This window comes from Pantherophis guttatus, chromosome 7, assembly GCF_059756535.1.
Source record: "Pantherophis guttatus breed Tessera chromosome 7, ASM5975653v1, whole genome shotgun sequence".
Classification (NCBI taxonomy): domain Eukaryota; kingdom Metazoa; phylum Chordata; class Lepidosauria; order Squamata; family Colubridae; genus Pantherophis; species Pantherophis guttatus.
In genome coordinates this window covers 55,626,107-55,650,187 of record NC_142069.1, presented here as the reverse complement: position 1 = coordinate 55,650,187, position 24,081 = coordinate 55,626,107, and the positions used below count along the sequence as shown (strand labels likewise).

Below are 24,081 nucleotides of genomic sequence, written 5' to 3'. Positions count from 1 at the left end.
CCCTAAACACAGATCCCACCACCTACCTGGAAAAAACCACTAGATCAGAAAACACACACACACACACACACACACACACCAATGTATGGTGTGGCTTTGTGGCTGGAAAAATCGAGCTTCAAGAACGGATCCCCGTTCCTTCACTTCACTCACACTGACAACACCACCGGAAGTTGAAATAGTAACTATTTCATTATGATAACTAATACAATATTTTTATTCTTTTGCATTTTTGTATTTTAATAGCAGAATAAATTGTAGCACTTTAGAATAAAAATACACAGCCATAGTGTAGATCATTGCACAGAATGGGTAGTTCTGTACCTCAAAGTGGGAAAATTTGAATCTATTTGGGTACATCTAAATATGTCAAACTTCAAAATATAGCAGCTTTAATTTGCAGCCACATCTATATAATCAACCAACATCCATCCATCAATAAATACAGTAAATAAATAAATGGGAATGTTGGTTCAGTTAAGTGTCAACTTTCCTGTCAAGAGTGTGCTTCCAATTAAGCTACCAGAGTAATAACATTTAGGTTGCGGAAGGATGGGAAAGCAAGGAGAGAGTTTAGTTTACCTCATAGATTCTACAATCATTATTTCCCAATCTTGCATCTTGTGCAGCTGTATAAGATTTTTTTTTGAGTTATACTGTATTAATTATATGGTCTAGGTTAGTGACCAATTTCTGTCATGGAAAATTTCCATCAAATGTATCCATTATATTTCCAGCAAAACTTCTGGCAATCAATTCCACCATGTTAAGAAAGAGGCATCATTGTTCCTTATCATCACCTTTTCTTTTTACATTTAAAAATACCTTTCACCTATGTTTCTGAAATTTGGTATAATGTTCTCTACTACATAAATGCAAGCCTTAGATGATAGATAAATAGATTGATAGACATAGATATTTATTAAAGATAATTAACTCATTTCAAACATGCATCTTTTTCTATGAAATAAGACATGCTCCCATTGCCAAGAAAATTATTGCATTTTATTTCCTTTACAAGGGATTGTATTTTTTATCATCTCCCCCAGTATGGGAGAAGAGAGCTTTGCAATTTGCAGCTGGAGATATAAGATATATAGATATACTATATGAAAGTACCTTTGGAATGACCTAGTCTAGAGGGATTCATTCCCAGACACATATCTCTCCCCAGATTTAGCTTCTGCATGCCATCTTTTAAATAATCTCTACATTCTATACTTTAAAATGATTGCACAAATGACTGTTGTCCATAAATGACATGTGGCCACTAATATCAAGAAGTAGATATTTTCATTAAAGTTAGTTATTAATTAAAGTCTTCAATCAGCAATGCTGAAAAATAAAATATTTTACCAGCAATAATCTAAAATATCAGTAGTCATACTTTTTGTGGTATTTCTCCTATTTTCTTCCCAAGCACAGCTTTTTTTTTTTAACAGTGAAGTTATGTGAACTAAATACCATGGCACTGAAAGATGTGATTTAGCAAAATGAATTCTGATACTTGGAGCTTGCTGGCTCCATAGCAACCATTTCACCTCAATGCCTGTGCAGACATGCTTTGCATTTCTAGTTCATTTTCACAGACTTGCTCTGTTGTTTTATCTTTATTGTATTTGTGCAAATTCCAAACTAGCACAAGAATATTACAAAGGAGAAAGATTTGTAATGGATATTTTCTCTTAGGGAATTTGCCTATTCTTAAATTCAAAAAGATAATGTTCTTATATCCTTCGGGAGTAGGGCGGTATACAAATAAACTAAACTAAACTAAACTAAACTAAACATCAAGTGGTTTTAAATATAGCTAGTTTCCCAGAAATTGGATTTTTGCCTGATAAATATAAGGTAAAGGAACAATTAAGATAAGATGAATGCATAATGTTTTCATATGTTATTATTAGCAAATTTCATGAAATTCAAAGGAAAATGCATTTGCATGTAAGAAATATTTTTAATATAATTTGCACATTTCTATAAATCTGGATTGAATCCTAAACCAAAAAGTAAGCACTGTAATAATGATGTGGTTTACAATTAATTTCATTCATTCATTCATTCATTCATTCATTCATTCATTCATTCATTCATATATTAATAGTATTTATAGGCTACCAATCCATATACACTCTGGGGGCTGAAGAACAATTTCAATACATTATAAAATAACAGCAAAAACAAGAGCAGCAATATGGTGCAGGATTCCTTTGCAATAATGAATCAATAATCAATAATGAATTTCTAGTCTATGCTGATTTCAGTGTTGAAATTCAACAGCAAGGAATAGGACATCCATTGGAGAATGTGCCTTGTCATGTTCCTGAATTCATATCCAGGCTAAATTCTGTAATTTAGGTTGAGGAGCATTAGCCCTTTGGTAGAAACAAAAATGTTCTTCCTGCAATAAAACCCAGCTAATTTATTTTAGCAAGAGTTAATAGAATAAATGTAGTTTTATTAAAAATATACAAATAGTGACCCTTTTTCAATTTAGAATCTTTATGTATATACTAGGATGAGAACTTTATGTACTTTTTTCTCAGAACCTTATAATGCATCAGACAAGCAGGCTTCTCTGATAAATGGAGAGGTTGCAGTTATGGATTGTTTATACAGAGATTGCTTAAATCCATTTTAGACTGAGAACCTATTCTTATAAGAAAATGAACTCCAGTTCTCTGAGCTCCATATCACAACTAATAAAGGATGACTTTAAAGGAATCCTACCCTTTTCTTTACATTTCCTTTATTTGTACAAAAAGCAAGCCCATATTATGATAGAAATTATTCTTATGCTCTTTTAGCCTCTACTGATATTTTAGGCATAATTCTACATATGCAACCTTTTAACTGAAACATGGACATAAAACACAATGTTAAATAAGAAATCTTCTGTTAAAAATATTCTAGAAATATTTAATTCCTATAAACTCAAAAGAAGGAAAACAAAAAATTTATATTATTGACTTTTTCACATCCTTCTTGTGCTACTGTGTAGTTCTAGTACAATTGGTGGTAATAATTAAAATAGGCTTGATGTACAAAGTGCTTCCTGCAAAACAATAGCCAATTGCTATTTGACAAAGAGGGCTTACCATTTGCAAAGTGAATGAAATTCATGAAATATTTTGATATCTATTAGTACAAAGCAAACATGCAAAAGGAAACAGAATCTACTCATATATTTGTTTCATGCTAGCAATTGACTATTCATCTATGGCACACATCGAAATAGTACTAACTAGAATCTCTCCACCATTTTTAGAAGCAGCAGTTTCCCCATCACACTAACTATGGGTGTTGTAAAAAAATGTTCTGTTTAATGTTATGATCTACACTTATCTTCTCTTTCTAAATATGAATATCTAAGATTTAATTTAAATATGGATATTTCATATAATCGTTTAATACCATAAAACTGTCATTTTATGAAATGTTCCCATACAAAATTAAAGCAGTGAGATAATTGTGGATACTTCAGAATATTTAGTTATGTCATTGAAAAAGAAATAAATAACGTGGGCACAAAGTTATTTAAATATACCTATGGTCAGACTACCATATCATGACTCCATAGATGGCTTATCTTTGGAAGATGAAGATAATATGATGACTCTTGACTCAAGGCAGTGAATCTTAATACTTAATAGTGCTGCCTCCTAGTGGTTGGGAAAGTCTGCTTCCTTTGACTGAAAGTCAAATTCTCTGGTAGAACCTCCAAGATCACAGGACCATCAGTGATCCAGTATCAAACATCAAAAGGATATGTGACAGAAGTGACAGAAAAGACTGTGAGTGAAATGTTTTATTAAAGCTAGTATGCTAGTATGCCTGACTAGCCCAGTACTTTAAACAAGATTGTACACCATCTAAATGTATAGGCCTATTTGTATAATATAGGCCCATTAATATATTAAGCCTTCAAGTGAAACAACGAATGCTAGAAATCACAAATCTTATTTACCCACCACTTCTGATTCAGCTTAAGCATTTGAACTGTTAAATCTTGGTCCAATCTTTGGCTATGTTCTAAACTTAACACTCTGACCTATTCTGAATTCTTGCCTAGGTTGTACTATTGTTACTGTATTCTATTTCAAGTACTACATGTGTCCAGGACACCATCTGTGTCATTTGCCTTGGACTTTCTCGATCAGGACAGCTAAGAAACCTTTAACTCTATTTCAAGTACAGAAAGTTTTATTTACTGAAGTCTTATTTACTTGAAAATACACATCAATCATCACTATGAAGGTTTGTCTAACATAGAGGAGATTTTCAATTCATAGTCTTCTAAACAGATGATCTAACAAAAATAAACCACTGACAGCTATGGAAGCTATGTTAAAAATGGTATTATTTAAATACAGAAATCCAGTGCCCTGACCCACACAAGAAAGGTTTTTTGGACAGAAGGAGAATGGACCTACAGCTTTTACTAAATTTTAAGTTGCCTTATCCCCATTGCTTTAGTAGAATACTTTTAAATTTTAAAAATGGGAAATAAATTAGTGCCTTTGAAAATGTTATCAAGGTAAAAGTATCAGGCAAGTTATTAATATAGCTGTAAAAAGTCATTCCTCAAGTTTTCCTCTTGAAATTAAATCTGCCCAACATAGTGTAATTCTGTACCTTCCAACAACACTGATTTAACATTAATTGAAGTAGATCTAACTTTGCCCCTTTTATCTTGTCCTTATAGCCCCCAGGCTATAAAATATCTTAATCATTATGCATGCCTCAGACAGTATTTTAATCCTGGAATGCTGAGATAATTCAGGGGTTGCAATAATTATTCTCTCAGAGTTTAAGAAGAAATATTCTTTGCATTAATTTCTATAGATATAACAATTTTTTTCTCAATCCAATAACTTCCAGGGACGCTGGTCAATCAGCAAAAGTAAAATACATATAAAAGTATTCGTGTTTATAAAAATATTTATTTTTTTAACAGGAAGGCTGCATCTCCCTTCCCAAGAATTCATCATATAGAATACATCATGACTCTATATGTTTGGATATGTATCTTAGAATGCATCTGGATTACATACACTGATCTAAATATCAGACTTCAAATTTACTTCATTTTTGACATGTTATAATGAAATAAGGGCATTTTATTTCATCTGAATATTGTCTCACATTCTGCAATTGTAGTTGGTGGTATAAATAAATCTGCTTAAAAGCTCTTCTTTCCCTTCCAGCTACATGTCGGATAAAAGGGACAGATTGAGAAACCGTTACTTGATCAAATTAAAAGCATGCGAAACAGACTTAGAACTCCAAGCAGTGTCACACATAAAAAAATTAGTATACTTAATAAATGGGTTCATTAGGCAGGAGTCAGAACCAAAGAAAAATTTTAATGTTATGTATAAAAGGACTCTTATATTCAGTGAAACAATTATGAGTATCAGTGTACAACTCTCCCAGCAGACTCCTTGCCATTAAAGTTTGTCAACATATCTTGAAACATGCAGAATACTGCCACAGATCACAGTACAACTAATTTCTTCATTGTCAGGTTAAAGCCATTCAGACTCATGAGAGTGCTTGAATTACAGATGCTTCATGTTTTGTGAACTTTTGGCAAGGAGCCATAGACAATCAGCCCATATGTATGTACATGTAAACGGAGAGTGAAATATAACAGTCACATGAGGTAATATCATTACCAGATACTGTTTAAACTTATTGTTTAACTCAACTTTAATTAAATGTATGATTTAAGTAAATTAGGTATGTATCCATAAATGATTACTTTTATTCATCCTTCTACAAAGAACTTTGAGCATTTAAAATAAAATATTACAACTAACCTGATGAAGGTCATTACCGAGTGCATATTCTTGGAAATAACCTGGTGCTGCAGATGATGCTCTGATAGCTTGCCACAATTTATAATGGCAACCGCCAAGATAGTGAGACTTTACTCCAGGGAAGTGATTGTAATTTCTAAATACAAAGGCTTTCAGTGGTGTTCCTCTGCTTACAATAGTACTTATGGCAGCCACCTAATAAAAACAAAATACTAAATTTTACCCAATTATAGCTCCTTACCCAATTATCGTCATCCCTGCCTTACAACAATCAGCTATTAACATGTTAGATCAATTTAGGATTACATCATTCATATTCATGCTTATATATATATATTTATAAATACACACAAACACATATATACAGCAACATATACAGAATAAATGGGATATAGATTAAAATATTTTCATTGGATCTATATATTTTTTAATTTTTAAGAAAGTATTTTTTATTAAAAGGATGTGGTGGCCTTATGGTTAAGCACTGGGCTTGTTGATTGGAAGATTGGTAATTGGACCCAAGCATAGCATGATGGGGTAAGCTACCGTTCTTGCCCCAGCTCCTGTCACCCAAGCAGTTCAAAAGCATACAAATACAAGTAGATAAATAGGTACCTGTCAGCCTCTATGATGCTTGCTTGCTATCAGCTGCCACAGTAATGGGGGGGGGGGGGAGTGTATAGGTATTGTGGAGAGGGAAGCAAGCTGGTGGAGCTGTCTCGTGATGTGACCGAAAGGGAGGAAAAGGGAGGAATATTCTCATCGTCTTCTGCGCAGCTGAATGGACGTTGATAGCCAGTCAAGGTCAACTGTTCTGGCATACTAAATGGATGGGACCATCTGAAGATGCACCTCACATGACACCTTGGGGAGCTGGGGATTGGACATTCAGCCAGGGTCTTTGGGGGGAATGATTTGGGAATACTTTCAATATGTAATTTTCGCATCTACTGCCTCAGATCTTGCTTTCTTTTCGTTGCTATCAGGTCATGCTCAGTAAAAGTACCTTTCTCTGCAAACATGGAGTTGGGTTTCTTTTCCCTTGAGTTTTGAACAGAGGCACACCTGACATTAAGCAAGATCTGCTTGAACAGCCATCCCAGAGAAAACTCTACCATGGGGGCTGAGCAAAGAATGTCTTACCAAGGCAGCAACCAAGAGGACAGGGGGCCGACTGGCTCGACTCCCCCCCAGTCCCGCCAAAGCTGGGAAGCTTCAGAGTGGATGTTTGAACTGCAGATTGAGGAAAAGCCAGTCCAAGCCAAATGGTCGCTGGGTGTGGGCCAGATGGAGATTCTGGAGGAGGTTCCCCCTGGGGTAACAACTGCCAGACACCAGCGGGGAGAAGTAGCCTGGCAGGAAGCTGACAAAGATGACCTCCTGGTGACTCAAGCCCTGCACCTCCTACAAGAAGCCCTTGAAAGTCGGAGAACACGTGAAAGATATGCCTTGACTGCGCATGAGGAGGTTGAACACCCAGGGGGAGAAGCAGAAGCCATGGCATCCCAGAAGAGATGCCTAGAGCTCGGCCAGACCTAGCGCAGGCTGCTAGAACTCAAGTGGTGGCTGCAGCCCAGGCCCCCCTGTATAGGGGGTAGTCCCCCGGAGGCGCTAAATTCCAAAGGTTCCTCAGCTAGAAGTAAAATATGGAGGAGATCCCTAAGGTTTTGGGATTTTTCCTAGCCCAAGTGTGGAATCATATGCAAGAGTATGGAGGTTTTACATCGGAAGCGGCACGCATGAGGTGCATCATTATGCCCCTGGAGGGGACAGCAGCTGAGTGGATGGTGGGTCTCCATGAGAATTCTCCCCTGCTGAGGAATTACAGCCCAGTGCTTGGGGGGAGGGATTTGGGAATACTTTCAAAAGTAATTTTTGCACTTATTGCCTCAGTTCTTGCTTTCTTAAGTTTAAGTTTATTAGATTTCTATACCGCTCTTCTCCCGAAGGACTCAGGGCGGTATACAGCCATACTAAAACACATAGATTTATAAAATTTAAAACCAATTAAAAAATTGAATATAAAAATTTGGCCCGCGAGTTAAAACACACATACACCCATTTTAAAATTCATACTAGGCCAGTCCGGCTTGCTGGAACAGAAGGGTCTTAAGGGCGCGGTGAAAAGTACGCAGGTCGGGGCTAAGACGAAGCTCTAGGGGTAGCTCATTCCAGAGGGCTGGTGCCCCCACAGAGAAGGCTCTCCTCCTGGGTGTCACCAGTTGGCATTGTTTGGCCGACGGCACCCTGAGGAGCCCCTCTGTTGGAGAGTATTGGCCGGTGGGAGGTTGTTGATGGCAGAAGGCGATCTCGTATATACCCCGGTCCTAAGCCATGGAGCGCTTTAAAGGTGGTAACCAACACCTTGAATCGCACCCAGAAGACCACCATTGCTATCAGTTCATGGTCAGTAAAAGTACCTTTCTCTGCAAACATGGAGTTGGGGTTTTTCTTTTCTTTTTTTAAAAAATATTTTATTGACTTTATATACATACATAAAATATAGTAACATTTCTTTTTAACATCGGATATGCAGCGTTTATACATGAATACATGATATGTACCTGGTGTCGTTTATGCTGTTTATTGCTGTTTAGTTACACCTTTTACTCCTTCTTTGATTTTATCATTCATCCATTCATACCACCTTCCCCATACAGTATAATAATCTGAGTTCTCATCATTGTTTATTTCATGGGTTAGTTTGCTCATCTCTGCGCACTCCAGTATTTTCCTAATTATAAGTTCTTCTGGTGGCAGGGCTTTCTCTTTCCAGTGTTGTGCGTATGCCAGTCTAGCAGCTGTGGTTATATGTATTAGTAGGTGAATCTTTTTCTTTCCATACCCCTTCTTTACTATTCCCAGGAGAAATATTTCCGGTGTCAATTCAATATCTTCTCCAATTATTTCTTGTAACCATCTCTGAATTTTACTCCAATATCTTTTCGCTTCAGGGCATGTCCACCACATGTGAAAGAACATGCCCTGACCATAGCCACATTTCCAGCAGTTCCGGTGCATGTTGGGGAACATCTTTGCTAATCTAGCAGGTGCTAGGTACCACCTGTGGAGCATTTTGTATTGGTTTTCCTTATACGCTGCAGCTCTGGTCAATTTGTGGTTTTTATTCCATGCCTCTTCCCAATCATTAAAGTTTAGGCTGTGTCCAATATTTCTCTCCCATACTCTCAGCTGATTTTTGGCTATACCCTCAGCTCTGTCCTCGTCTAATAAGTAGTTATATAATTTAGCCAAAACTTTTTTTTCCGTTCCCATCAGAATTTTATCTAGTCCGTTGTATCCTAGTTCTAGACCATATTCATCCTTATCTTTCTGGTATCTTGATTTTATTTGTAGATACGTCCACCAGTCTAGGTTTATACCTTGATCTCTCAGGGCATCGTTTGATTTAAGGCTTCCTCCTCCATCTAAAATGTCTTTGTATCTACACATTTTCTCCATTCCCCACCTATTAGGGTAAATCAGAGCCTCCATCGTGGAGAGCCATTTTGGTACTTTGATATAATATCTCTGCCTAATTCCAATCCATGTTTGTATTAGAGAGTCCCTGATTTTATGTCTATGGAAATATGTTTACTTTTTCTTCTCTGTGTCCCATAGGTATGCGTGCCACACTCTCTGTAAATCGTGGCCTTCTAAGGTTAGAATTCTTTTATTTTCCAGAGTGGCCCACTCCCTTATCCAAACTAGCTTGGCTGCCCTATAATATGTTTCCCAATCAGGGAGTCCAAATCCTCCCATATTCCTTTTTCCTTGTAAAATTTTAAGTGAGATCCTCGGTTTTTTCCCCTCCCATACGAATTCCCTAATGTTTTTGTTTAATTCTAAGAAATTTTTTTTATCTAGATTCACTGGTATATTTTGATATAAGACTCTGGGGAGAATGTTCATCTTGATCGCGGTTATCCTGCCTATAAGTGACAATGTCAGGTATGCTTCCTTCAATATCCAGGAAAGAATGACCCAAACTCCATATTTTAAAGAGATTAGTACTTTTATTGAATATGAAATGATCGCAACCCAGGTAAAGCTGGAAGTGAGCAAAACGCGCGAAATAGCATCTAGTAAGCTCCCCCCCCCGTGTCCATTGATCATCATCCAATCCAAAGGTCTCCCAAAGGTCAGGTGGAATCACGTCTGACAACGTCATTCATCAGGAATGTAGGGCAGTTGGTCAGCCGGCCCCTTTGGAGATTCAGTTTCGTTTCTTGGAAAGACACCTCCTGCATTGGAAAGACACCTCCTGCAATCTTCCCTCCCTTCGCCCCCTTAACTGGTCCCTCCCCTCCCATTTCTTATGGCAGCTGAAGCAGGCAAAGTGGAGGCTGACATTCGGCCCCTCTTGCAGAAGAGACGTTACTCCTAGATAAGAGAAAAGAACAGGAGAGAGAGAAAACAAAGTATATACAAGAATTATGGTTTATCTGGGTATTTGGTATAGAATTGTTGTACTTTCTTGGGAGCTCGGACATCCCGTTTATTTACCCATTCAGCCTGAGACAAAGGGAAATGTTTCCAGGCTATCAGATATTGGACTTTACCATGGTGTTTCCTAGAGTCTAAGATTTCCTTAACTTCAAAATGTTGCTCCCCCTCTATGAGAATGGGAACTGGAGGGGAGATTTGGTCAGTCCTTAGGGGAGACAAGTGTTCAGGTTTTAATAAACTAACATGAAATACAGGGTGTATATGTCTCAGCGTTTTTGGTAATTCCAACTCAACTGTTACTGGATTAATCAGTCTAATCACACGAAATGGTCCCACATACTTAGGGCCCAGCTTTTTTGACTTCTGGGTAGTCTCTAAGTATTTAGTAGACAAGTAGACTTTATCGCCCACCTTATAGATGTGAGCTGGGGACCTTTTCTTATCGGCTTGCGCCTTATGGGCCCGGTGTGCCTCATCTAATGCCTTCCGAGTTACTGCCCATGTGCTCTTTAATTGTTCAATCCAATCCATCAAGGAGGGATTCTGGGGATCATCTTGTGGTAGCTCGGGAATGGGTATGAAATCTTGGCCCGATGCTACCTTAAAAGGAGTGAAACCGGTGCTACTGTGTATGGAATTATTATATGCCACTTCTGCAAATGGCAACAGGTTTACCCAATTGTCTTGCTGGTAATTTACGTAACACCTCAGGTATTGTTCTAGAACCCCATTGGTTCTTTCACAGGCCCCATTTGTTTGAGGGTGGTGACTGGAACTCAGCCCCTGGGCAGAGCCTATCAACTTCAAAAACTCCTTCCAGAAACTGGAAGTAAATTGCACACCCCTGTCAGAAATTATTCTTTTTGGAGCTCCATGTAGTCGGTAAATCTGCCGGATAAATAGTTTTGCAAGGGTTTTTGCTGAAGGGATCTTTGAGCAAGGGATGAAATGTACTTGTTTGGAAAACAAATCTGTTACTACCCAAATGACAGTGCAGCCTTCACTCTCTGGTAGGTCCACAATAAAATCCATAGATATTTCTTTCCATGGGGCATTCGGTCTAGCCACACCTTGAAGTAATCCAGGGGGTTTTCCTGGAGGTCTTTTGGCCGAAGCACATACTGGACAGCTAGCCACATATGCCTCTATGTCTTTTTTGAGTGCAGGCCACCAAAATTGCCTCTTAACAAGATGTAGAGTCTTAACAAATGCGAAGTGTCCTGCGGCCTTGGCATCATGGGCATATTTCAATACGGTTATTCTTAATGTGGTCGGAACAATTTCGATCCAATCCAAGCTAGTCCGTCACGAAGGGTACATTCATTCAAGTGGTTCTTAAACCACTCGTCAGTTTCTAGCGCTTCTCGCAATTTTTTGAGTAAATTCCCCAGAGTTCTGGCTCGGTTTTTGCCTGCGCTCTAGTAGTAGCAGGTATTGCCAATTGTGTCGAGGGGATCATAGGTTGAACCACCTCCTTCTTGATGCTGTTGTACTGAACAATCTGGAAAGTGCGTCTGCCATGAAGTTCTTTCCACCAGGAAGGTAACGTAGGGTGAAATTGAAACGATTGAAATGTTGGGCCCAACGAACCTGTTTTGGTGACAGTTTGCGTGGTGTTTTTAACGCCTCTAAATTCTTGTGATCAGTCCAAACTTCGAAAGGGTGCTTCGCTCCTTCTAAAAATTGTCTCCATGTTAACAGCGCCCATCTAACTGCAAAAGCCTCCTTCTCCCATATGGCCCATCTCCTTTCTGTTTCTGATAGTTTACGGGATGTGTAGGCACAGGGTTGTAATACCCATTTTTCATTCTTTTGCAAGAGTATTGCTCCTACAGCTACGTCACTGGCGTCAGCTTGTACTACAAAAGGTTGTTCCATGTCTGGGTGTTTGAGCACTGGTTCAGCCACAAACAGCCGTTTCAGTTTTTCGAAAGCGGCTTGACAGTCCATAGTCCATTCCAGTGGTTTCGAGGGTTTGGGCTTTACTTCCCCTTTCGTTTTTAGCAAGTCTGTAATTGGTAGTATGATTTTTGCGAACGAGGGGATAAATTGTCTATAAAAGTTCGCAAACCCCAAGAAGCTCTGTAATTGTTTACGGGTGCGTGGTGCGGCCCATTCCAACACTGCCCGAACCTTTTCAGGGTCCACCTCTATTCCCTCATGGGATATACAATATCCAAGATAGTCGATTTTGTCTTGGTGGAATTCACATTTAGAAAGTTTGGCATAGAGTTCAGCAGCTCTGAGTTTCTTCAAGACCATCCGCACCAATTTTACATGGTCAGCCATGTTGTCAGAATAGATCAGAATGTCATCCAAGTAGACCAACACCCCCTTGTACAGGTGCTCATGCAATACTTCGTTGATCAATTGCATGAATACAGCAGGGGCTCCCTGTAGTCCAAAAGGGAGCACTCTGAACTGGAAACATCCCTGTGGGCAATTAAATGCTGTTTTCCATTCATCCCCCTCTTTTATTCTCACTCGGTAGTATGCCTCTCTTAAGTCGAGTTTGGTGAAAATTTTTCCCTTCCCTAAATGGGCTAACATGTCCTTCGTAAGTGGGAGGGGGTAGACGTTTTCTATGCAAATAGCGTTGATATTTCTATAATCGACCACCAAACGAAAGGATCCATCTTTCTTTTCGCGGAACATTACTGGCGCCGCCACCTTGGGTTTGGCTCGTTCGATGAATCCCCGTTCTAGGTTCTTATCAATAAAATTTCGCAATTCCCCTAATTCTCGAGGTGTCATGGGGTAAATTTTTGGTTTGGGAAGCTTCACCCCAGGGAGTATTTCAATGGTGCAGTCGGTAGCCCTGTGGGGAGGTAGAGCATCCGATGCCTTTTCACTAAAGACTTCCTTGAGATCCCAATATTCCTTTGGAATCTTCTCTTCTCCCTCAATATAGTTAATGGCTACTGCCGCCCTTTCTGGTTTTATGTCGTCCCTCAAGGGGGAGCCTTCCCTCTCCGGATTCGGTTCTGCCGTGCGGATGCGCAGGACCCCCGTCTTCCAATTCACCCGTGGGTTCCATTTTCGAAGCCAGGGCAGTCCTAGAATGAAGGGTCTCTCCATGCCAGGGGCCACAATAAATCTGAGGTTCTCTACATGATTCCCCAACTGCAATTCAAGGGGTTCGGTCATAAAACTAGCTGGGCCCCCTCCTGCAATCGACCAGTCTAATTGACAGAATGCAATGGGTCTTTTTAAGGTTTTTAGTCTTAGACCCATTGCCTCCACCACCTTGGGGCTAATTATGCACCTAGTGCACCCCAAGTCCAATAGGGCTAACATTTGCGCATGGGCCCCTGTGGATGGCACCCTTACTTCTACAGGGATGAGCAAGGGTTCTTCTGTGTGACTCACCCGATTGTCGGTGTCGGAGTCGGAGTCCGTCTCACTGTCGTCATCATGGGTCGGAGTTCCCAACTCACCCTGTTGTCGGGGAGCGAACTCAACGACTTCTCCTTTCAGGGCGGTGCTGCGGGTCTTGGCGGGTATTTTGTTGCCTTTCTTTGGCCCGGTCCCGGCAGCTTTTGGCAATGGCTTGAAGAGGCATTCGGCAGCCCGGTGTCCTTCCTTCCCACATTTGAAACAGGTGAAGGGCTTTGACTTGGGTTTGAATTCGGCCTTCCCCCCAGCCATCTTTGGTGCTCCCTTACGGTGGAAGGAAGATGACTGGTCCCCCATACGCCCTCCTCGGAGTTGGCTCCGTCTCAGTTCAATCTCCACATCCTCAGCTATTATGTACCATCTCTGCAAATCTTCGGGGACCCCCATACTTCTACAGTCTCGATATATCTCTTCATTCAACCCATCTTTGAAACTCTCCAACAGAGCCATTTCTGACCAGCCTGTCATATAGGGTGCCAGTTCACGAAACTCTTGGATATACTCTGCCACCAGTCTCCGGCCTTGCTGGATGCCCTTCATCCTGAGTCTCGCCTTTTGTTCAGCTAAGTGGTCTTCAAAACGCCTCCTAAGGGCCCCCATGAACTGGTTGTAATTTCTCAGCAAGGGGGAGTTGTTATTGTGGAGAACCACCATCCATTCAGCGGCTAATCCCTCTAAGGTGTTCGTGACACTTCTCACTCTGGCAGCATCTGATACGTAGTCCTCCCCCCAGTCCTGCATGTGGTTCCACACTTGGGTCAGGAAAAATCCCAAGGTTTTTGGATTTCCATCATACTTCCCAGGAAGGGGGGGGGATTTTTGGCTTTTTACGTCTGCAAGGGGGGCCCTGCAAGGCTGGGGTTCTCTGGCCGGCTGCATCTCTCCCTTGAGCTGCTGAAGCCTGGGATGTTTCTTCCTCAAAATCTTCCTCTCCCCCACAGGCTGTCTCTTCTGGCTCCCCCCTGGGGCCTTCTCCCCCCTTCTCCACAGGAATCCCAAAAGACTCACGGTTTTTCCTGCTTTCTTCCACATCACTGATAAGTTGCAAGGCTTGTTCCATCATGAGGCGTTCCTTTTGCTCCTGCATCCACACTGCCTCTTTCTTATGGGGTCTGGAAGTGGTCACTCCTAGGGGGTTTCCCCCCCCAGTCCGGTAGCCTCCCCACTCCTTTCGACCATCTGGCTTCTTCAGGCTCTAATCGGAGTTTTTCCAACCATTCCGCATTCTCTTTCTCTGCTTGGAGGGCGGCTGCAGGTGAACTCGCTGCCCCCATCTGTTCTCCGTCACTCTCTCGATCTGACATAATTTGGATTTACAGTCCCCTCGGTTGTTGTCCGGGATGACTGGAGGGACTTCCAGCTTAATGTCAGGTATGCTTCCTTCAATATCCAGGAAAGAATGACCCAAACTCCATATTTTAAAGAGATTAGTACTTTTACTGAATATGAAATGATCGCAATCCAGGTAAAGCTGGAAGTGAGCAAAACGTGTGAAATAGCATCTAGTAAGCTTCCCCCCCCCGTGTCCATTGATCATCATCCAATCCAAAGGTCTCCCAAAGGTCAGGTGGAATCACATCTGGCAACGTCATTCATCAGGAATGTAGGGCAGTTGGTCAGCCGGCCCCTTTGGAGATTCAGTTTCGTTTCTTGGAAAGACACCTCCTGCATTGGAAAGACACCTCCTGCAATCTTCCCTCCCTTCGCCCCCTTAACTGGTCCCTCCCCTCCCGTTTCTTATGGCAGCTGAAGCAGGCAAAGCGGAGGCTGACAGACAATTTAATTTTCTTCCATCTATCCAGATCTTGTTTCATTTTTTTAATTAAAGGAGTATAATTATCTTCCTTTAGGGATGAGCACCTTATGGTTATCCAGATTCCTAGATATTTTATTTTTTTGACCACCTGTAATCCCAACATTTCTTCTATCTCTTTCTTCTGCACCTCGGTTACGTTCTTAGTTAATATTTTGGTTTTGGTTTTATTCAATTTGAAGCCTGCCACCTCTCCGTATTTACCCAATTCCTCTAATACTTTTTGTCCAGATTCTAATGGGTCTTCTAATATTAGGGCCACGTCATCCGCAAAGGCTTGCATTTTATAAGCCTCTTTCCTAATCTTTAGGCCTTTAATTTCCTCATTATTTCTAATTTTTCATAGCAGGACTTCTAGGGCCAAAATAAATAATAGCGGTGATAGGGGGCATCCTTGTCTTACCCCCTTCCTGATCTGGAATGTTCTTGTCCTATCTCCATTTACTAAGATACTCGCCCTTTGATTATCATAAATGGTTTTTAATCATCTTTTCAAAATTTGTTCCAAATCCCATTATTTTAATTTGTTTAGTCATGAAGTTCCAATTTAGATTATTGAATGCCTTTTGGGCATCCAAAAAGACTAAGGCCATCTGCTTTTCCGGATGTTCTTCATAATATTCTAGGATATCCAACACAATTCTCAGATTGTCCCTGATTTGCCTCCCCGGGAGGAATCCGTTTTGATCTTTGTGTATCCAAGTGTTTAATATTTTTTTGGTTCTTTCCGCCATTATGCTCATGAATAATTTGTAATCGGTGTTTAGAAGAGAAATTGGCCTGTAATTCTGAATTTGTTTTAGGTCGGCACCTTCTTTCGGCAGAAGTGTGACATGCGCTTCTCTCCACGAATCTGGGATTTTTGGACCCATCAAAGCCTCATTGAAAATTTCCACTAATTTTGGTTGTAATGTTTCTTCTAATTTTTTATATATTTCTCCTGGGAATCCATCCAGGCCTGGCGATTTGTTGTTTTTGAGTTTAAAAAGGGCTGTTTTAAGTTCTTCAATTGTTATCTTTCCATTGAGCATTTCCCTCTCTTCCTCAGTTATTTGTGGAAGCTCAGCATTTACCAGGTATTGCTCTACTTTTTCTTCTGAGACATTCTCTTCTTTGTATAGGGCTTCATAGTATTCCCTCGCTCTAATTTATCTTCCTCTTTATTTAGAAGGTTACCCTCAGCGTCTTCTAATATTTTAATTGTCCCTTTTTCATTTTCTTTTTTTAATTTATAAGCCAGCCACCTGCCCGACTTGTTGGTGTTCTCAAAATAATATTGTTTTGTTCTTTTTATTTTTTGTGCTAGATCCTCTTGGTCTAAGATATTCAATTTGTGTCTCCACATCAGCCAATTTTCTTTTGCTACTTTATCTCCAAGGTTTTCTTGGAGCTTTCTTTCCGCTTCTCCTAGGTGATTTAAAAGATCTTCCAGGGATTTTCTTTTTTGTTTTTATATGCACTATATGATATCACAACCCCTCTTAGATAGGCCTTCATTGCGTCCCATACTATTTCACGAGATGTTCCTTGTTTTTTGTTTTCTTTAAAAAAAGACTTTACTTCTTTCAGTTTTTCTACACACTCTTTATCACTTAATAGTTTCACGTTAAACCTCCATCTCTGTTGTTTCTTTCTCTTTGTACTCTTCCACTTTATTTCTAGGGGGTTATGATCTGCCCAAGTATTTGGGCTGATTTCTGCCATTCCTATTTCTAATGCAAGCTTCCTGGTGACCCATGCCATGTCTATTCTCGACCATGACTTTTACATGTACTGTCTGTCACTTGGATGTAGAGTTCGCCATATATCAATTAGATTCAATTCCTCAGCTAAGTCAAAAAAAGCTTTTGGTAGAGTTGCCCTTTTATTTTTGTTGGTTTTGTTACTTTTATGGTCTTTATCTGAGTCCACAATTCCATTAAAGTCGCCTATTATACAAATTTTGTTATATTCCATTTCTCCTAATTTCTCGTGAAGTTTTTTTTAAGTATTCTCCCTGTTTTTTATTTGGAACATAAATACCCACTAGTAACATTTTGGAGTTACTTCTCGTAACTTCAATCATAAGAGTTCTTCCCTTTGTATCGTTATATTTTAATTCTGCTTCAATTCCTTTTTTAACATAAATTACTCCTTTTTTTCTGCTAATGAGGTAAATATTTTACCATATTTTTTGTATTCTAGACATTTACCCTCGTCCTTTTTTATGTGAACCTCCTGTAAGCAAATTATATCTACATTTTGTTTTGCTAGTTTTGTAAGTGTTAATTTCCTCTTTTTACGATCATTTAATCCATTAACATTTACTGAAATTAGTCTCAGATCGTTCATTCCTATTTTCCTTGTCCGGTTCTTAGTTTCTGTTTGTTCTTACGGCTCTTACTGGTCTTGTTTTTTTCCCCTTGTCTTCTTCTTCTATCTTCTTTGCCTCCGCGGTTCCTTCCTTGGTATTTCCGTTGGTGTGAGGTTTCCTCTTCTAGATTTGTTGCCTCTATTTCCTCTTTGCTACTTTGTTCTTCTTCTGCACCTCTTAACTGGTCAAGAAAGTCTTGCGCTGTACTCAAACTGTCTATTTTTATTTTCCTCCCCTGCCAGGTGATTAACATCCCTTCTGGCAGGAGCCACCTAAATAACATATTCCTTTTGTTCAGTTGCACAGCTAGAAATCTGTAATCCTTTCTCACCTCCCTCACTCTTCTTGGCACCTGTTTTAAAATTATCATTTCTTTTCCTCTGTATGTTATTTGTCCTTCTCTCGCCATATTGTACAGGATGTCTTTCACTTTTTTCCTTGAGAACCTAACGTGGACTTCCCTAGGGAGCCTGTTCCTCCTTGCGTAGTTTGTTTGTACTCTATAGACGTCGTCCAGTTCTCTGATGATCTCTTGCTTGTCTTGCTGGAGTACTTCCGCGATCAGTTCTTCCATCTTCTCTCCCAGGTCCTCCTCTTTGTCTTCTACAACATTTTGGAAACGTAGATAAAATGACGCCCTGTCCATCTCCAATTGGATCAACGAGTCCTCTAATTCCCTGTTTTGCATCGTCAACGTCTGGTCTACCGTATCTAGTTTCTTCTCGTTTTGTTCTATTCCTAGTTCTGCCTTCTGGATCCTTTGTTCGTTGTTAGATATTGAGACTTGAATCTCGTTCATCTTCTGGTCCAGTGCATGAATGTCTGTTTTTAATTCGGTGTGATTGTTTGACATTTTTTCCTGCATAGCCATCATAGTTTCTTGGATTAGCGTCAGTGTTGATTGCACAATTTGCGATGTTGGTATTGCTGTGGATTTTTCCGTTTCGGATAGCCCTTCCGTTGACTTCTGAGTAGCTGGGGAGGTCATAGTTATGGTGGGATTTGAAGGGGTCTTTTTTCCTGTTTTCAGGATCGTTGATGACATGCTTGTCATTTCTTTCAGGATTATTTTTTGCTCTCTAATTATTCTTTCGATGTTTCTCCAGATTATCATACACTGGCTGCTGCCTCTTTTTGTCTAATATTGTCTGTTGTTTTATATTGCTAATACCTTTTCTGATTCTTCAGATATGGGTAAAGTCTATTTATCAATCAATATCGATTTATCAATCTATGTCCCTTCCAATCAATATCTTAGACAGGTATCACTTAGTTTGTAGTATTAGTAATAGAAATTAAATTATGCTTTATAGTTTGTTTGAACTTAATTAATGTAGCAGTTAATAATTTATTAGTTAATAGAAATTGGTTATACTTACAAATAATTAATTCAAGTCCTCCTAACACATCATATTTATCTAACTTTTCTTAATAACTTAAATCACACTACTTCCTAAATAAAATACAATTACAATCTATAACTCAGTTTTCTGTGACCAACTTAATTCTTAATGTTGATTTCAGATTCAAAATCTTATATGGCTATATATAAATAAGTTAATATAAATAGGTACTATAAAAGCAAGTAAGTATAGTTAAATAGTAAAATAGTAAAATATAAATTTAATAGGCTGTATTGAGATATATACTACATATGAGAAAGGATCAAAACTTAATTAATATAGAAGTTAACAATTCTTATTAATATTAATATTAATATATAGAAGGTCAAAATATTGAAGAGAGGGTTATCAAGAGAAAAAAGAAAAAATATATCAAAATTACAGTAGAAATCTAAAGATCTTCCCCTTGGTTTTCCTTTGTAAAAAATATGTTCTTTATTACTCAGCCTCCAATCTTCTCCAAGCCTTTCTTTTTCCCAGATTCATTAGTCACAGACAGTGCTCTATGATAGTCCCAGCTGTACATCTCCACCCCAGGCCACTCCAACGATGCCCTTGAAGTGATGTCCCAGTGCCTGGAGGCCGTGCGGGCCTGGATGGGGAGAAACGGGCTCCGACTCAACCCCTCCAAGACCGAGTGGCTGTGGCTTCCAGCGTCCCGATATAGCCAGCTGACGCGATCGCTGGCTATTGGGGGCGAATCACTCGCCCCCACGGAGAGGGCTCGTAACTTGGCCGTCCTCCTGGATGCACGGCTGTCTTTAGAAGATCATTTGACGGCCGTGGCCAGGGGGGCTTTTTATCAGGTTCACCTGATATGCCAGTTGCGCCTCTTTCTAGATCAGGACTCTCTACGCACAGTCACTCAGGCACTAGTCACTTCCCGCCTGGACTACTGCAACGCTCTCTACATGGGGCTCCCCCTGGGGTGCACCCGGAGGCTCCAGCTGGTCCAGAACGCGGCCGCGCGGGGGATTATGGGGGCGACGAGGCGCTCCCATGTGACACCTCTCCTGCGCGAGCTGCACTGGCTCCCGGTGGTCTTCCGGGTGCGCTTCAAGGTGTTGGTGACCACCTTTAAAGCGCTCCATGGCTTAGGGCCGGGGTACTTACGAGACCGCCTTCTGCCACCAATAGCTTCCCACCGGCCAGTACGCTCGCACAGAGTGGGCCTCCTCAGGGTGCCGTCCGCCAGACAATGTCAGCTGGCGACCCCCAGGGGGAGAGCCTTCTCTGTGACGGCGCCCACCCTCTGGAACAACCTTCCCCCAGAGTTAGGAACAATAACAGACCTCCGGATTTTTCGTCGGGCCCTGAAAACCTATTTATTTCAACTAGCTGGGCTGGCTTGAGTTAAATTTTAAATTGATTTTAAATTGGGTTGTTTTAATTTACGGCCAAAATATTTAATTATTTTAATACTGTTTTTTAAATTTTGTATGCTCTGTTTTTACTTTGGCTGTGCACCGCCCTGAGTCTTATTTGGAGAAGGGCGGTATAGAAATGGAAACAAACAAACAAACAAATAAATAAATAAATAGTTCTCGCTGCTAGATTGTCTCTGTGCCAGTCCTTCAATTTTGCTCTGTCAGATCTCTGTAATGGCTGCACTTCCTGTTCTCTGGTACAGTCAAGTAGAGTCAAACCACCAACTTGCTTCGCCCCCCCCGCTAGATTTACTGCTATAGGTCTGCCATTGAATGGCTGACTCACACGTGTTAGTTCGACAGAGCCGCCCGGTCTTGCGAGAAGCGTTTGCGCCTCACTTTCTCGCTCACCCAACTCTCTCTATTGTCTGCGGGGCTCTCCAGGTCCCGCGCCCCCAAAACGATCCCCAAAATATGGTGACAAGTGGTGTTGAGGAGTAGCGGTCACTCACTCAGCACCATGTCGCTGCAGATCGCCAACCGGAAGTCTGGGGTTTTTCTTTCTTGAGTTTTGAATGGAGGCACACCTGACAGTACCACTTCCGTGGGAAGTGTTCTGTGTACCTCGACATGTCCACAGAAGTGTTTTGGAACAATGCTGGCTCCCTCGGGTAAGAAATGGAGAACTGCCTCATAGAGTTGGACACCACTGGTCAGGGGAAACCTTTACTTTAATTTTTTTTTTTTTACTAGGCAGAGTTATGTCTGAAGGCATTACCTGGTTTTGAGTTCATATTTGAAGAAGAAATAAAATGAGCCCCTGCTCCTCATTCCATCATTTGATCAGGTACTAGCCTTTGTCTTCTGAAGTCATGTAATTTGCTCAGTTTTGACATTCACATTGTAAGTATTTTTGATATAGTTGAATATAACAGACTGGGAAATTATGGTATTATTCAAAACAAAACAAATCTTCCTATTTTAACACAATGACAGTCACACCACACACAGCCTCAAAGCATGCTAATTGTTACTATTTCTGAAGGAAGTTCTGTCCTAGCCCTCCATTAGTATAAAGTAGTTTTCTTAAGAAAAAATAAAGCTGTACATAAAATGAAAGTGAACAAGATCTTTATCATGTTTCAGAGATTATAAATTAGAAAGGAATGTATTATTGTTCCCCAGAATAAAACAATAAGCATTGGGTCTTCAAGGCTTCTGTAGTGATAAGACACAAACTGACCAATTCTGCATCTTAGTAAGTCAGAAAATAAACGTTTTTATATATTTCCTAGGGCACAGACTTGCCTTTATCAGTGGCATTTGCTATACCTTTCTAGTTTTTCCACATGCCCAATCACAAAATGCAAAATGCTATTCAATCAACTAAGTTAACAAATACAAAAAGTCTCTTATATCTTCTAAGCAGTTTTTAACAATGTTGGGGTAAAAAGTTGGGAATTAAAATCAAATACCTATGTGAAGCTGAAATATGATGAATTTCTTTTTCTTGTGAGATATCAGCAATACATAGTTTTGAGTGTGTTGAGATAGCCAATACATTTAGAAAATTAATGAAAGAAAGCACACCAAACTTCACTGTGTTAAAAATAATTGTTAACATCAGGGGTGAAATCCTCTCGGTTCGGACCGGATCAGGCGATTTGGTGGCGATTCTGGCAGGTGGTTTGGAGAACCGGTAACGATGGTGGCACGAGGCTCCACCCACCTGCCTGGGTGTTGTTACTTCCTGGTTTTAACCAGGAAGTAATGTGGTTTTTACCCTCTGCACATGCACAGAAGGTTTTGCACATGTGCAGAGGGTCTGTGCGTGTGGGCGGCGCGTGCACTTCCAAACTGGTAAGGAAGGTAAATAGATTTCCTCCCTGGTTAACATGGGGTGAATTATTATTCTGTCAATCTAACAATGTTAAAAAAATAAGTGACTTGACTTTACACACTTTAAAAAGACACTTTACAAGTCTCTACAAACATAATAGAATATGACCAAAAATTTTAGGATAGGGGAAGCTAGTTTAAAAAAGCAACAGTTTGAAAATATCCTGGAACTGGCTGGAGTTTATTGAGAAAAAATGCTGAGAAACACTTTCTTAATTCATTCCATAGGAAAGGCATCTGATTGTTCCATTGTAACCTCACTACTTCTGGTTCATATGATTCAAAATAGACGACATGTAGCTTACTCTCTGCTTCCCAATGTATATATATATATAACAAAACATGCAGAAACAATGAAGGGGGGGGGGGAAGAAAAAAAGAAGCATCATGCAATTTTTTCTGTCACAGTGCCACATTTATAGACTATAAAGGGGTTTATATAAGGGCGGTATAGAAATTCGAATAATAAATAAATAAATAAATAAATAAATAGTATGTGCATGTGTATGCATGTATCTATTTGTGCATATGTGTGTATATCTGTGTTTGTACCCTTTAAATTATTAAAATAGGAATAGTTCATTAGATGCTATGTTGTGTAACAATTATCATAATCCTTTACTTTAAAAGTTTGGCGGCAGCAGCTGACAGGAATTCAAGAAAGTTCCAACTAATGGGCTTCCAGTGGAAAGATGACGTCTTACTTATAGCATTCTTTTCTTGGTCTGCTATCGATTCTCCATAATTTTAAATTTAGAATGTTTTCTAAGTCAGAAGAAACTTCCCTGGGAAAGGGGAAGATCTGGAAATCAACCCTTTTGCTCACCCTGATGGCTGGATGGTCTCAAAGAGTTTCTTGAAGAAGAACTAATTGAGTAAGTCTCTGGCTGGGGGCAGGGAAACCAAAAGCAAGTTCGCTGTGGAAAAACCAAGCATTTAAAATGGACAATAAAGTTTGCCACTGTTTCTTAGACACTAGCTTTTTGCATATTTACTTTTTGCTTTAAAAGGGCTCCCTCTGGCTGCAGCCTGCTTTCTCCTTTTTGTTCAAATACCTTCATTTCTGAAGCTCCGTGACTTTAAGATGGTGAGGAGGGGAGGAGTTGGTGTATCTGAGCCAAAATAAAGAAGTTGGAAATCACTGTGGAGACTATAGGTAGTCCTTGACTTACAACAGTTCATTTAGTGACTGTTCAAAGTTACAACGGGATTGAAAAAAGGGACTTATGACCATTTTTCACTTATGACCATTATATTATCCCCATGGTCACATGATCAAAATTCAGATACTTGGTAACTGATTCATATTTATGATGGTTGCCATGTCCTAGCGTCATGTGATCACCTTCTGTGACCTTCTGACAAGCAAAGTCAATGGGGAAGCCAGATTCACTTAACAACCGTGTTACTAAGTTAACAACTTCAGTGGTTCACTTAACAAATTTGGCAAGTAAAGTTGCAAAATGGGGCAAAACTCACTTAACAAATGTTTCACTTAACAATAGAAATGTTGGGCTAAATTGTGGTCATAATTTAGCCTAGGACTATTTGTACTTTTGAAACTTTTGGCCTTAAATCT

The 24,081-nt window shown here is 39.9% G+C and overlaps 1 protein-coding gene across 4 annotated transcripts in view; it reads right to left on the bottom strand.

The window, feature by feature from the left end:
• The window catches only part of PNPLA8 (patatin like domain 8, phospholipase A2), a 130,463-nt gene that overhangs the window by 14,697 nt on the left and 91,685 nt on the right, over positions 1 to 24,081 (bottom strand). For 3 of the 4 annotated variants that reach the window (XM_060687065.2, XM_060687068.2, XM_060687066.2), the window contains one exon: positions 5,823 to 6,017. The exons of the other annotated variant lie outside the window; for it this stretch is intronic. In XM_060687065.2, the coding sequence (XP_060543048.1) occupies positions 5,823 to 6,017 (195 nt within the window). The remainder of the gene's footprint in view (positions 1 to 5,822; positions 6,018 to 24,081) is intronic. 4 annotated transcript variants of the gene reach the window in all.